General features: G+C 39.6%; 2 protein-coding genes across 3 annotated transcripts in view; one reads left to right on the top strand and one right to left on the bottom strand.

Annotated features, from left to right (window-relative positions):
* Tdg (Thymine DNA glycosylase) overlaps positions 1 to 15663 on the bottom strand; it is a 117458-nt gene that overhangs the window by 7488 nt on the left and 94307 nt on the right. For both annotated transcript variants that reach the window (XM_089081059.1, XM_089081060.1), the window contains exons 7-8: positions 4700 to 4849; positions 319 to 461 (exon numbers count right to left, since the gene is read on the bottom strand). In XM_089081059.1, the coding sequence (XP_088937185.1) occupies positions 319 to 461; positions 4700 to 4849 (293 nt within the window). The remainder of the gene's footprint in view (positions 1 to 318; positions 462 to 4699; positions 4850 to 15663) is intronic.
* Positions 1327 to 15663, top strand: part of Dnmt3 (DNA methyltransferase 3) — a 125815-nt gene continuing 111478 nt past the window's right edge. The window contains exon 1 of the mRNA XM_089081055.1: positions 1327 to 2258. Within this exon, the coding sequence (XP_088937181.1) occupies positions 2135 to 2258 (124 nt within the window). The 5' untranslated portion in view covers positions 1327 to 2134. The remainder of the gene's footprint in view (positions 2259 to 15663) is intronic.

The raw sequence follows: 15663 nt of genomic DNA, 5'->3' as shown, positions 1-15663 counted from the left end.
CAATGAAACAACGAGAAATAAGAAATTTGTTAATTATTATTAATGTAATTATTAATGTTAAATATGAAAATAACTTAATATTTAATACTCAGTTATCGATGATATAATCAAAATATCAAAAATTAAATTTATTATTAAGCCTAGGACTAAATTTATTAAAATTATATCGATTTTAATATTCGGAGTAACATATAAAAACATGTTTTAATCTTTCAGACTTTCTTTGAATATCTTTCTTTGTGTGATTCTTGAATTTTACATTAATTTTACTATATATAACTATAAGAATACAAAGAAACAATATGGCAGCTGACTTACCGTGTTGGTTCCGTCAACGAGGTTAGGCTGTCTTCCAAAGCCGAACTCCTTCTTTCCCGAAAACACTTCGTATATGAGTTTGCCGTTAAATACTGCAATTTTTGGCTTATACTTTCGTAACTTTTCGAGCAGAATGTGACTCCCTGTAAATACAAACAATTATTATTGCACAATGCTTTTATTTTTTATTAATATTATATATGTAATTGCACTATAATCTCTCTCGATAATATTAATAATTTATCTACATCACACGAAGCGCAATTAATAAAATATCTCAATTGAGAATCGATTACGTATCTAAATATTTATTCTCTCTCTCTCTCTCTCTCTCTCTCTCTCTCTCTCTCTTTCTCTAGCTCCAATATTTTTTCATCTCTCACATATTTTTATTAGAATTCGAAAAATAGATTTGTATTCAATCAATCCGCATACAAATTTTGCAAGTAGATTTCCGATAGACAACACATTTACGCTTACCTATAATTATCCTAACTTATAAATATAGACATTATTGCGTAAAGTCTTTGATTACGCTTGTTGCTTCTTTTTTTCTCCACGTTCATTCGCAAGTGCTATTTACGTCGTGCAATTCATCCATTCTGTAAACTTTAATGAAAGAAAAAAAAAAAAGATTATCGTACTTAATAAAAAGGAGCTTAGGAACAATAATAATAATTTAAGATAGATTCTCTATTACGAAAGACGTAATAATCGTGAATAATGTGAAACGAACAAAACGGCGAATTCTGGCACAGTATAGTCGACGATAAATATAGACGCGTAATTGTTTCAATGTAATTATCCCAATTACAGGAGTTAAGAGGCTCATTCGCTGGAATCACGTAATTATTCAAAATTCTCCGGCGCAAAGATTTTCATATTCGCGTCGTTCTCGGCGCTTCGATCACGTGATCGCGTCGTAACAGGGTCTCCACTGTTCGCGCCCTTCTCGTATTTTCCAAGCTGATATGTATGCTAGTCAACGCGATATGCGCGACGGCGATAACCTTAAATGCGTGATCGCGTTCGTCGTACTAATAACATCTCATTCGTAGTGGCAAGGAAAACGTTCAACCGCTACTCCACTCCCGCGTTTCTCTGATTTCGTTAATTTCTCGAAGCCACTTTACTTGAGAGAGACGAAATACGATTCGATGCTCCGTATTTAACACCGACCGGACGAACTTCCCGCGGAAAGGCAGAGACGGCGAGAATGTCGCGAGTGAATAGTTTATTGGCTAATTAATTATTATTGCTCTCGACCGCCCCTAATAAATGATACAACGCACCTTTCTGGGGCGAAGCTTAAAGCGGATCGAATATTATTGCCCTCGGGCGAATTGCGACCAGGAAAAAAGTAAAGGGGTACAAGTCTACAAGTAATGCATTTAACAACGAATCAAAACAGAGTTTCCTATTTCCGTTTTCGTCCAGTAAAGAACGCGGAGTCTACTACTCCAGTTTGTTGCTCCGAGTTTATTATAGCCTCAGTAATTTAAATTTAAATTTCACTTAATTTTAATTTATTTTGTAATTGTCGCGTGACAAATGGCGTTTCCGAATTTGATAATCGGTACTGAAGTCGGCACGCGATACTTCACTACGGACAGACAAATCTAAATTCATAGTAGGACGACATTTTCGAACGGAGGGGTCTACATCACTTTCGGCAGGGCGACGTTGCGTGTGTTAGGCATGTGTCTTTAAGAGTGAGCGGCTGATAAGTTGGCAATACTGCGGCTTCCCGCGTCGCGTAACGCATGGCTGTGGTGCTCAGTGGATTAGTCAAAAAACGTTTCGGAATAATATTGGGATGGAAGAAGTGGAGAGTAACACTTCGCTCGGACGTGACGGCACTGACGCGACAGGATGGGCCGGGATGGAGTCCGTCGAGGAAACCCGTCTTCTGTTTGAAAACACGGACGATCGCCAACACGGTGAGCACCCTTCGATTATGATCCACAAGTTTTTATTCCTTTTCGACGATGAATGTAACGGAGGCGTTTGCGATTGTGACAAATGGCGTCGACACAACTTTTTCCGTCGAGACGTATTGTCGAATTTTGTGACCAGTTGATCGTCAAAGTATCGCTCCTTTCCCTCTAGGCAAAGATCGATCGAAAGCATCTTCAAGAGAAATGCTGTCGTCGCGAACCACGTCGTTCGTCGAATTCCGGGAAGAGAAATCGGAAAATTTTTTTACGCGTGATATATGAGAAAAGTAATGCAGGAGAAATATATATATATATATATGTGTGTGTGTGTGTGTGTGTGTGTGTGTGTGTGTGTGTGTGTGTGTGTGTGTGTGTGTGTGTGTGTGTGTGTGTGTGTGTGTGTGTGTGTTCCAAAATGAGAGAAGTATGGAGTTGTTCATACGAGTTGACCTAACCTGTTGATACAACCGGCTTCTATCTCATTAGCATTGTTATGCTTATTTTTGTCTACATATATTATACTTTCTTATCGTTTTGCTTTTTTTCTCTCACAAAGTATACGCTTATCTTATACCGGCTATGACACAAAATGGATTATAAATTGATTATAACGAATTTTTCGAATGAGATTTGCTGCGATTTGATATATAAATTTCTATTAAAACGACCGTTGATCGAAATGCTAATACAGGAAATCGAGTATATCCCTCCGTTGAGAAAAAAAAAATCAATTTTTGAAAGCCTTAAACCGGTTCGTTTTTGTAAGGTTTCGTTTGGAACACCCTGTATATGTAGCAGACGCCATTTAAGCATACTTAGGCGCGATGATAGAGAAACGATCTAAAAAAATTCGCATAAAATAATTCGCATAAGATGACCCGTATTGATATCTCGAAAGTTTCTTTGCATCTATTAACATCGGAGCATTAACAAGAAATGGCCTTTCCCCTCGAAAGCGAGAGAAATAACACACACACACATATATATATATATATATATATATATATATATATATATATATATATATATATATAGCGTATATTGTCACAATCATAACGAACTTTTATTTCGTCGAGTTCCATAGCGTAATGAACCTTGGGTGTAAACCATTAACACGTGTTTTCATAGACGTTCGTTTTGTTGCTATTAAAATATGTATGTACCGAGCAAAGCGCAAAACGAACATGAAGGATAATGCGTATGGAGATACGAATAAAATTATGAAATTGTATGGCATGATTAGGCCGAAATTCATGTCGCGAATAGCCACATTATATCGTTAATTTTGATAATTTTATTAGACTGTTAGAATTACGCACATGATCACGATACGTATACTTACATCACGAACGCGTACTTTGCGTGAACTCGTTCACGTTTCATTTTCACAAATCGCACAATTCACGACGAACCGTACATGACAGTTTTACGAAGAGAGTTTTAAGAAGAGAGACCTCAGCAAAAGCTAGATAAGGCCCATAAGGGTTCTTTTAGCTTTACCAACGCTCACCGAGTGGCGCGGCGATCTAGGAAATCTCGAATTCGTAAATTCGCAGACCTTTCATTGGTGTAACCATAATAAAAAGAAAAGATACTTCTCAGGTCCGTAACAAAGATACGTCATGGGACTCGAGCAGTAAGCAGAATCAACCAATCAGAAGTCAAGGATACTCGAGTAAGTAGCGATTGAGCGATTCACTTATCGTTCAAGCTACCCTGCTTTTCTCGAATTTTCTCGAATTTCATTAGTTGTCTCGGTTGCTTTACGGCAGCAGCACATTTTGCTGGACGAACTTATCAACTTGCAGAATTTGTGTTTGCGACTGCAGGGTTCTCGATGAAACATTTGATAGATTGAGTTTCTAGTCCGCTATTACAAGAATAAACTATAAACTATCTGTATATAAACTATCTGTCCTTGAAATCATTACATTGTCAAAATGCGTTTTAGATCTAACAAACTTCTTTGCTCTTGTAATAATTTCTTTGAAAAAAGTTCTCTTGTAATATTTCGAAAACAGAAATAGAGATTTTTAGAAAAAAAATTAAAAAAAAAAACAATAAAGCTTGCACCTAGTATATGTTGTGAACAATTTCATATTTATTTGTGATATCTTGATTATATCAGCCCAACAGTTCCGTAAAATCCGTAAATATTAATCGAGATGAGTACACACACACACACGCACACACACACACACACACACACACACACACACACACACACACACACACACACACACGTGTCTTCTATTTTTTACATGATAAAATATAAACTGCAATGAAATATTGTATAGCATGAATATAATACAAAATTCGCAAATTAATTTGCCCGCAAATTATGTTGGGGCGATATCGGCTTATGCAATAATTATTTTCGACCGAGATTTCGTAATTATCTCGTCGCTCGTTTCGATCGTACTAAAAACGTCCGGTATACTGACCTTCTTTAATTTCCTTTCTTGTAAGATCTGCGCTGCCTTTCGTCGCACGTGCTACCATATTTGTAAAACCAATGCCGAGTCGCAAAAGCTTGTAATCGTCGTCCGCAGTCAATGGTTCGGGCGTGAGACCACTTAGATGTAGGCATTTCCCTGAAAAGAGGTGCACAATGAAAACAGCTGCATAAATTAATAGTAAGAACTTAACGGGCGTCCTCGCATTATCATGCGATCATAATGAACTTCATTACTATAGTTAATGAAGCGTTAATTTGCGAATCGATCCTGATCTACTAATTTAAGATCCACAAGCAAAAGTAAACTTTTAAATTAAATGCTTGATAAATTATTAAATTAAAAATGTTTTCTTTGCATCTTTCGTGTCTTGCAGTAATTTTCGCTACGGAAAAAAAGATACCGAAGAATGAAATTATTATCATGTATAGCAGAGCATGTTACACGCATCGTCGGAGCATATGGGCGGCTTTTAAAAATTTTAATGAAATCGGCGTCCGTGATATTACGCGATCCATTTTTAATTTTAATTGCATAACGTTAAGCATTAAATTGCTTACTTGCGGCACCATTATAACGAAACGTATAATTGCAGTCGTCGCGTGAACGGCCAAATGACTTCGCAAAGCTATTGTTCCGCGCGAAATACTCCGTATTTTGTTAATAGGCCGCGCTCGACTATTTATATCCCATTAAATAAACGATCTAAATTTTCTGATAGGCATAATAAAGCCTCGCCCCGGCGGAGGCTTTCGCGCGGAGATAATGGAATTGTTAGAACAGAAGCGCGCAGCGTGTCTATTGTAATAGAAATGACAACCATTGTTGTTTCCATTGTCGATGGTACCGCGCTGGTATCGTTTTGCTCGGATTACTAAAATCATCGTCGTGAATTTTATCATCCATCCAAGTTTATTGCACACTTGAGATATATTTTAATCCAAAAATGACTCGCTCTTTTTTTGTTAATTACCACTCATTCATCAAAGTCTTTCATTCTATGCAACGATTCAAAAATTTAATTTTGCTCATCAGATTTGTAAAGGATTTATTCGATTATCAAATCGATTCTATGAAACGGCAATTCTAAGCATTTTCAAAGTATCGATTAAATTATTGATATTTCATATTCTATTATTAATTCACTATTTGTACTGTATGTGGGATATAAAACGAGATGATTTCACTTTAAGATATTGTAAGTTATCGGAAGTTATTTCTTATTATTTTAACGTCGATCTATTATGCATGGAAAAAGATTGATCGATTATTACAATGATTATTACAACAACATTCTCTATGATTGAGCTAAAAATCGTTGATGGTTGTAACAACCATGTAGGCTTTGCTATGATATAGATCCACTTCCAAAGTAGTTGTTTCTGTAACTCTGGATAGGCGAAAAATGACATTGTTATTTTGTTGTGGCAAATCTAATTTTTTCTTCGTTTGTGAATGCAGAGAGAAAGAGAGAAACAGAAAGAGAGAGGGAGAGGGGGTGCTAGAGGGAGAGAAAGAGAGAGAATATATGAACTCTCGTTTCATGAAGATATATAAATTAATCTCGTGCAAGATGCACAAACGATTAGCGGTTGACCGCTTGAATGTTGCAATAGCGACGAGCGTCAATTAGTGTCGCGAATCGCAAATTTCCATTGTATAAATAATAAATAGCGCGTATAAATAGCATACAAACAGCGGTAAATCGTACGGACGACAATTCGTTCTAAATATTGACGTATGAATGCTTGGTAAATGTGCGCGATCGTTTATTTCGTATCGCGAAAAGCAAATACGGCGCTTAACGTAACGTGTAAAAGGTATTCGCGCCGGTTTCTCGCGATTATGCAGATCGGCAATGCGTGCAGAAAATTCAAACGATCATTTTTACGATCATATACGGATGAGTATAGCTAAGTACTCGTTGTCAAGCATAGACGTAGTATAGATAGACCGAGCATGCTATATATCAGGCAATGGGCGACATGTGCGAGTGAGAAGAAACAACACCTGATTCTCTCTCTCTCTCTCTCTCTCTCTCTCTCTCTCTCTCTCTCTCTCTAATAGAAGAAGGTGGGGGAAACATTAAGTGGGGACTGTGTGTATCCCTGTCATTTCCCCCATCTTCTTCTATTAGAGAGAGAAAAAAAATCAGGTATGATTTCTTCTCACTCGCACATGTCGCCTATTGCCTGGTATATAGCATGCATCGGTCTATCTATACTATGTCTATGTTGTCAAGTAATCTCTGGAGAATTTTGTTTTCAATGCTTTCGCGAAACTACACTCCGCGTGCAATTTGACGGACAAATGCTCTTTCGGCGGAGCAAATCTTACAAAGGATAAAATCGATGGAAAAGGATTAAACCGCTTGGATCAGGTTTGGGTCGCTCGGTTCTTTCTACTTTGCTATATAAAGTTGGATTATGAGTTCGTCCTGTCGTGTTCACGCGGCTAGAAATAATCGTCCGCCACTTGTGAAAGTTGATTCGGTGACTACAAATGAATTATTTACACGCTCGAAGTCTCACTTCGTTAATCCTTTTCTGCGTCATGTCTCATCACAGAATTGAACGCCTTGTGTTATGCTAATCGTGTATATGCATTATAATCATTTTGAGGTTAAAGCTTAAGTTTAAATTAAAATAAAATTAAAATGTATACAAAGGCAGATATTTTATATCTTAAATAATAATATACGAATATTAAAAATTTTATTGTTAAAGTTTATTGTTATAAGAGAAATATCACACGTAGAAACTCTCTCTTTTATAGCTACCAAAAACGAAATCCTTCTAATTATGCAATTATGCATGTTTAAAAATTAAATTTTAAAAAGATTAAAAAATCATCATTATAAATACTTGAAACACTCTTTCTCGCGTTTACATCACATCGATAATAAATTTATTTAGCGAGAGATACGCCACAAGCGCCGAGAAGCAATAAGCATCGCTCCTTTTCGTTCTCACATGAAAGAAAAGAACACGGAGCCAGATAAATCTTTTGCCGCTCTTGACGGTACGGGCACACGGACACTCACACGTGTTTGCGTACACGTGGGGGTGAGACAACACCCCGGTGGCGCGAAATTACAGTCGTCGCCAAAGTCTATCCCGCGAACGTTTACTCCCCCTGGCAGCAGATAGAGATTTATGACGCGGCCTCGGGAAATTCTCTCTCGCTGCTTTACTCCAGTGGCACCGACCTACAACGGGTGCGCCGCGCCGGCACGACCTTGGAGAACTTCGGAACAAAGTTAAACGCTCGTCCGCGGCCGTTGCACGCTTTCCGGCACAACGTGCCCGACGTGCTCCAAGTCCATGGGAAAAGGCATGAACCATACGTGTGTGTAATGTGGAGTTGTCCACATTGTGGAGCCGCGATCCAAGCAAAGATTTTCGATAATAATAAATTTACGTGTGCTAATTACATAATTAATATATCTGGGATGTTTGTTAGGGGAATTAACGAATACGTAGTTTGCAAGTATGAAATAGAATAGATGTGCAGGATAGAAGTTTTTGGCATTAGTTTCTATATTATAGTTTGTTCGCGTTGTATTTCCTAGCATTTTCTGCATTAGAAGCAAGATAGCTTTCTAGCAACAGAGAGAGAAGTCGATGTAAGTTTAGTTATATCATCTATTGTCTTTGTATTGCCAAATGCTAAACAAGGACGAATGATAATATAACTAGACTGGTGCTCATGTCGAAAAGCACCTATAGATGTACATACGGGCGTCATAGAAAAAAAAAAGAACTAGAAACTCATGAGCGGGAAGTACAAACGATAAGAATTAATTTCTTATTACGTATCTCTTTTCTTTCTCTTCGAAACTCGCGAATTTCTCGCAAAATGCTTACGTTGTCGTTGTAAGCAACGCTCTCGAGCTTTATGGATGTGGCTTAAAGCTTGCTTGCACGGCGAAGGAGCCATAAGAAGGAGACTAACGGCCGATCGAACAAACTTTATCGGGGCGAAACGCGACCCTTCTCCGTCATTCACGACGCTAACCTAACCCAACTTGACTTCGCTCGACCTTCCCGCCTAGCCGGGTGCTTTATGGTGTTTCGAGCGAGGGTGTGAAAAGTGTGTTCCCCTGTACGTCGATGGAAAGCAAATGCGCCCGTTCCAGCGCCGTGCTGGGTCGTCCGTAAATTGTGACTCGTCTCTGATACGGACGTAATCGGGGTGGAACTTGGAATTCTACACGATCCTAGGCGCGAGTCTTTTATTTTTTCAGGGTTGGGAAATTATGGTAATTTATGGAAAATTTGAGAATCCTCCGAGCGGGAAAAAAAAATGACTAAGAATGTCCAACTTCTGTCGCGGACGTGTCTTTTGAGTTATGTCACTATAAAATAAATTCTGCCACTCAAACGTTATATTATTATTTACCAAATTGTTGCTGTTTCTTTTTTGACTAATACAATCGGAAATACCAACGTGTTTGAAGGATACATTCATTCATTTTTTTCAATATGAAAGAATATGTATAGGATATAAATTTTTAAAATATCTGATAATGCCATTAAAAGTAGAAATAAAATATGAAAAGATATATGTCATAAATGTTAATATCAATGCAAATATTTTTCTGTAATATGGAACCATTGTTTCCGCAAATAATTTACGTATATATTTTTACCGTAGCATATTTTTATTAATGGATATCTCTCTGAACTGTGCAACTTGATACATAATCGATGCGCAATATGGGAAATCTGAAGATAATATTTCCAATCTGCAAACCGAAAATACCCGAATAATTAATTTCAGTATGATCTCATTTAAATCATCACAAATTAATCACATTACTGATAGTCGCTGACAGTCATAGGAAATATTAATTACAACTATAATTCTCCACGAATTCTCATTTTTTTGCATATCTTTATTCGTCTTATGATAATAATCTTAAATATATCTTTTAGTTGGTAATCAAGAACGATCTTTAAAGGAAGATTTTAAAAGAAATTTTAATTATTGCCGCCACAAAGAGAGCAATAGAAATTGCCTATGACACGATTGAATGAGTCTGAGAACATTCGCAACAAGTATTTTACCAGCGTCATTTCCCAAGGTCAATTATATTATGACACAACAGTCAAAACTTCGGAACCGCTGATGTCGACGCCAACTTTCCAAACTTTCGGACCTAAAAGTCATCGCAATATGTCCAACTTAACTCGCTTTATGGAGTTCTGGACATTAAGAGAGAGCGCAACAGGACCTTCCGTATCGCATTTTTCTTGTCATTTGTTTCTGCTCCTTTCTCCAAGGTTCTCGTTCTCGGTTATGAGAGGCGCAGCGAGCAACGCACTCAGAAAGAAATATTGCTCTTGATATTTTTCTAATGCGCGGGGACTCGACCCTCCTCCTTCATTCCAGACAACGGTAATGACGCGCGAGAGATCTCGGCTATCGTTTAGCGCGAAATATACAGTTTATTATCTAAATGGTCGCTAACTCGTTGCGCGAATCTCTCGCAGTCGTGTAAGATTTTTGTAACAGCGGCAAAATAAATTATCACGATTTTTCCTCTGATTTTCCTCATGCCATTCATTTCTAGATATCTATAATACGAATAATTAAAAATAGTTTTTAAAAGATCGAAAAGTTGCCGTCTTTTATGTTGTATCATAAATACGCATACACTCTGTAGAGATTCGTTGCAAAGATAAATCTATTTCAGTTTGGACATCTTAATTGTCATCGGTCAACTCCGACGAGCATTGTTAGTCTCATGTTTTATCAAACGCGTGAATTTCTCGATCGACGAATATATTCGCGTTCGAAACGGCATGAAATCGACACGGACACGATATTCCTCGTTCGTCATTCGTCCGAACGACGAACCGCAACGAAACGATGGCGATGGCGACTATCGCAAATTTCTCAAACCTCCATTGACCTAGATTTCGCTCCTTTTTTTCCTCTCGGATTCTGAATGAACGCTTGGTTTGAGTCGGTTGCGATGGCGAGAAACGAGGCAATGGTAGGAGGGGGGAGGATATATGATGGAGGAGAGAGAGAGAGAGAGAGAGAGAGAGAGAGAGAGAGAGAGAGAGAGAGAGGGAGGGGGAGGAGGGAGGGAGAGAGAGAGAGAGAGAGAGAGAGAGAGAGAGAGAGAGAGAGAGAGAGAGAGAGAGAGAGAGAGAGAGAGAGAGAGAGAGAGAGAGAGAGAGAGAGAGAGAGAGAGAGAGAGAGAGAGAGAGAGAGAGAGAGAGAGAGAGAGAGAGAGAGAGAGAGAGAGAGAGAGAGAGAGAGAGAGAGAGAGAGAGAGAAGCAGGCAGGGGGAAGCCAGGTGAAAATCGATGCAACCGAGAGAGACCTGTGCGTGGGTAACGCGGGAGACCGCGCCTGGAAAATCAATTTTCAGGGTTTTCCAGGACGAAGACCCGTCGGCGGCGACCTAGGAAACGGTCGAGAGCAAGTTCTGACGTTGCTCTCTTTTTCCCACGCCACCTGCGTGTCGAGGATGAAGGGGAGTTGAAATGGGGGAGGAAGGGGATGGACGGGAGGCAGAGGCGGGTATATCTCAGTGCCACAATTTGCGAACGAGCACGTATTACATCCAGGTGTGCTTAATGATATCCCCGCGCGAAAGTCTCAAGACGTCGGACGCTTTTTTTTCTCTCTTCCTCCCTCTCTTGTTCGGGTGTCGTCGTCCGCTTCTCGAGTAATTTCAGCTTTTGTGCTCGTGCAGGGCCGTGGATATTTTTTTAATTAAAACGCGCTGAGGGGTTGGCGCGCTTAAAGCGAATTCGGTCGCTCGCGTGCGACTTTGAAGCGACTTTTTCCTCGTCCGATACGCCGCCACCGTCGTGCCGCGTCCGGCTGTTAAAACGAGATAATAGGGAGAAACGTCCTTCCGAGGCGATTCAAGCGGGAGATCTTCTCTCGCGTCTAGGGCCGCCTGCGTCTCTCGCAGTAATTCCACCGACGTCTCTGTTATCCGAGACACAGTAGGATACAGTTTCACAAAGGCGCCAAAGGTAAGGAACAGACGCTTCGTGTATAATCGTCATTCGATAGCCAACATAGTACTTTCCTTTTGGACGCTCTTTCCTTCTGACCCTTTAGATGACCCCTCTCTGACCCAATGTCGATATAACGTTTCCCTCATTGCTAATTTTTCATTTTGGACCGAAATTCACAAATTAATTATGAGAAATTTAATTAAATTAGCTTAATTTATATATTTTACAATTTTCATAAATTCTTTTTTAGATTGTATAACCTAGAATATAAAATTACACTATGGAAAATAAAATTCGCTTAAATAAAGTTCTCCTCAGTCATAATAGTAGAGAAAATCCTAAGTCTCATATTTTTTAACAGATATTTTCTAAGTGGATCGTGTTCAATCACGCTCGAGAGAAAGACTTTTCGTAAGCCGGGAAATAAGATTCGTATAGCGACCGGGCGAAATCTCGACAGTGTATGCATTCGCCTAGTCATTGGGATGCCTTTTTCGGACGAAATTTTGAAAGAAGTAAGGGAAAAGAGACACAGGGCACGAAATTCTAGGGAGGTAGTGAACGTGTACGGACTGTAAGCTGCTATCGAGCGGATAGGCGTGCGACAACCCCTCTTCCTTCGTCCTGCCCCTCTTGGCAGTCCCCGAGTTCCCTTTTTCCTCCTGCTCGCCACCCTCTAACCACCCTCTGTCCTCCCTGTTCGCCCTCCACCGCCTCCTCTTCCTCCTCTTCCACCCCTCTTGGACCGAGCAGCAGCGGCAGGGTGGTCGGTGGGTGGAAAAGGGTGGAGGCTGAGGCTACACGTTTTCCCACACTCGTCCTTCTCGCTCCCCCGACCCTTCTCTCTCTTCGCCACCCAACGCGGCACCCTTCGCCCATCTCGCCCTTGCTCGACCCAACCCCTCGCCCTCGTGCTCCCTTGCCTTCGTTCCTCTCACCCCCTCCTCTCTCTCTCTCTCTCTCTCTCTCTCTCTCTCTCTCTCTCTCTCTGTCCCTCCTCTTCGCCTCACTCACACAACCGCCACTCATTATAGTTACCACTACACTATCGTGTTGCCTCAACCTATACCATCTCCTTCTTCGCCATCTCCTTCGTTGGCACCTACGGCCACCGACCGCCAAAGGACGGTCTTGCGACTAGTGATGGCCCTCGAAGCAATAACCAGCCGCAATTCTTGAGCAAAGTGCGAGTGCCCGGGGTAGAATATCGCGATGTCGCCCTTTAAGTATCATATTAATTCCTTGATGAACCTAACCTCTTATATAAGGACGATTTTTTTTGTTTAGAATATTAATTTCAAGTACTTTCAAGTTATTCTTTTCATTCGATAAATATCGTAATATTTGCAAATTTCAACAATAATTACATCAGCTCCCATTATTTTTAAAGTAATAAATCACTAATGTCAAAATGAGTTACAAATACTCGAGTACAAATATACTTTACGCGAGAATATTAATGCAGTCACTACCTGCGGTTCTTTTTAAATTTAAACGATTATGTCGATTTTCACATGATCAATATTATATCAGGTTACACTATAAAAATTATATATTTTGCACCAATGAAAATACAGGATAAAAGAAAGATAAGCCCAAATTAGCAAACTTATGGTATATGATTTTATCTCACATACACATTATAATTTGAGTAATATAAACTGTTTTCGTGATCTGATACTACTTTTGAAATATTAAAAATACATAATTTTTAATAGAGTAGTAGATATATGAATATATAACAAGATTGGAATACATAAGATATAAAAAAATAATATGGTAACATGTAAACATGTTACGAATATATCGACTATTTTCCAACTAATATTAAACTTAATCGCATGCCACAATTAATTTCGATGCGTTATATCTTCTAATTATTATCTCTCGCGTATTCGTGCCAATAGTCGCGTTTAACCGGTCTGGGTGGTTACGATAATGACTAATAAATCCGCCTATAAATTCTCAATGGACCGCTACATGTCGGTTTGCTTACGTTTCCTTTCGTTTAGCGGGATTATGTACGGTATATACATAACCGATCCGCGCGCGCGCGCGCGCGCGCTTGGTACGGTCGGCGGTTTACTCTTCTCTTTTCGCAGTTACGACAATAAATTACCCGAATCGCAGAGAAAGAAAATACGGGAAACAAAGTGTACCCGCGAGTACTCATTCTCCGTACTCGCCTGACCGCATTCCGACAATAATCACTTCATCCACTGTCTGTGCCGCGCGCGACGAATGGCGGACCTTAACTACTTTCCACTTACGATTTAATTTACCGGCGGCGTATCGTTTTATGCCACCCGCGGCAATTACGCGTCGCAAAGATTTAGCATCGCGCCTGGGAAAATTGAAATTACCGAAGCGTCTCGAATACGCTCGTGCAAGTAGAACGTGACTTATCGACTTCGATTCTTATCGATATATCGAACGTATCCAAAAACGAAACGCGCTTTCTTCTCCTTCGACTTAGAATTCTCTTAATTAAATCGCGATCTGTTAATTATCGTGAAAATAAATAACGGAAAACTTACTCATCGTCGATGTTTCAACCGTTTTTGCTTGGATGGAGTAACGTAACGCTTCATCACTAAACTCGTTCACCGAAACTAATAAAAATTGATCCGCGTAAGCTATAATTATCTCCTATAAAATCCAACGTTACGCGCCTTAATTTGATTCGATCACATAAACGTGTGATGCGGAATTGGATTATCCGCGAGATTTCGTTACGATTGCGACAAGATATGAAGGGGTTATTCGCGGAACGTGATAAAATCTTTCTCATAGTACATCTCATGGAGAGCGCGAGAAGTGATATATAGTGAAATATTAAGATCCAAGGAAATTTCGCAGGAAATTGGTACGAATGAGAAGTTTCTAATCGCTTTATTTTTCTTTTGTATTCTTGCGTTACACACACGCGAACAAGTATAATCAATTAACCGATTTGCCCTAAACTTCTCTCTCTCTCTCTCTCTCTCTCTCTCTCTCTCTCTCTCTTTCTCTCTGAGAGTATCTCATCCATGAGATAAAATGAAACAACTTGAGAAAGCTCAAATAAGATATTAGAGAAGTTTTATCCGTTATGTAGGTCGTTATTATCTAACATCGTTCCAAAACAACAACAACGGGGCGAGAGCAGTTTGTGTTTCCCGTTGTACTTCACGTATAACATCAGCCTTGAGGTTCTCACGTGCGACCATCGGCTCGCATAATCGATTATCGATAGGCGGCGGGGAGGATAATCTCGGTGCGAAAGCTCCGAGCGATGTCATGACCCCTTAAGAACGCTCTTCTCTCCGGGAAAAAAGTTTCTCCGATAGAAAACTTCGACCGAGTGCCGTGAACTATCGAGCCGGCGCGGCGCGGCGCGGCGCGGCGCGACGGCCGCGCAAGTAAAGGATTGCCGCACGTGTGTATATACGGCGGTTATAAAATAACCACACAACAATCTGGGAATCGATCAAAAGCGATAAAAAAGTAAAATATTTTATATTTGTGTGAAAATACTCCCCTGAATTGATATGAACGCGAATTCGACATGAAACTTTTATTTCGGTACATCCTTGTAAAAAAAAAAAGAAATAAAAATATGATTTGAAAGAGTGTATATGCACCGTCACGTGTTGTTCTAACGCTATGATGCGTACGACTCGTGAAACATTGGTAATGTTGTCGGGGTGGGATATAACTCTGCGTATCTTGCGCTTAAACGCACATCATTTTCTTTAGATTTATTGCGCACACGTGCTACACACACACACACACACACACACACACACACACACACACACACACACACACACACACACACAAAAGTAATTCGGTTCTAGAGATAATATTCGTAATATATTATGGTCATGCTTTGTAGATTATAGATTTAATACAATTTTATAACTCGCAAATTGCAATTAGCCATTATTTATCACATTCGTTTCAACGCTTTATTAAATACATATT

Source organism: Pogonomyrmex barbatus, unplaced genomic scaffold, assembly GCF_055798465.1.
Source record: "Pogonomyrmex barbatus isolate J1 unplaced genomic scaffold, ASM5579846v1 scaffold4, whole genome shotgun sequence".
NCBI lineage: Eukaryota > Metazoa > Arthropoda > Insecta > Hymenoptera > Formicidae > Pogonomyrmex > Pogonomyrmex barbatus.
This window is presented reverse-complemented; position numbering and strand designations above follow the sequence as displayed.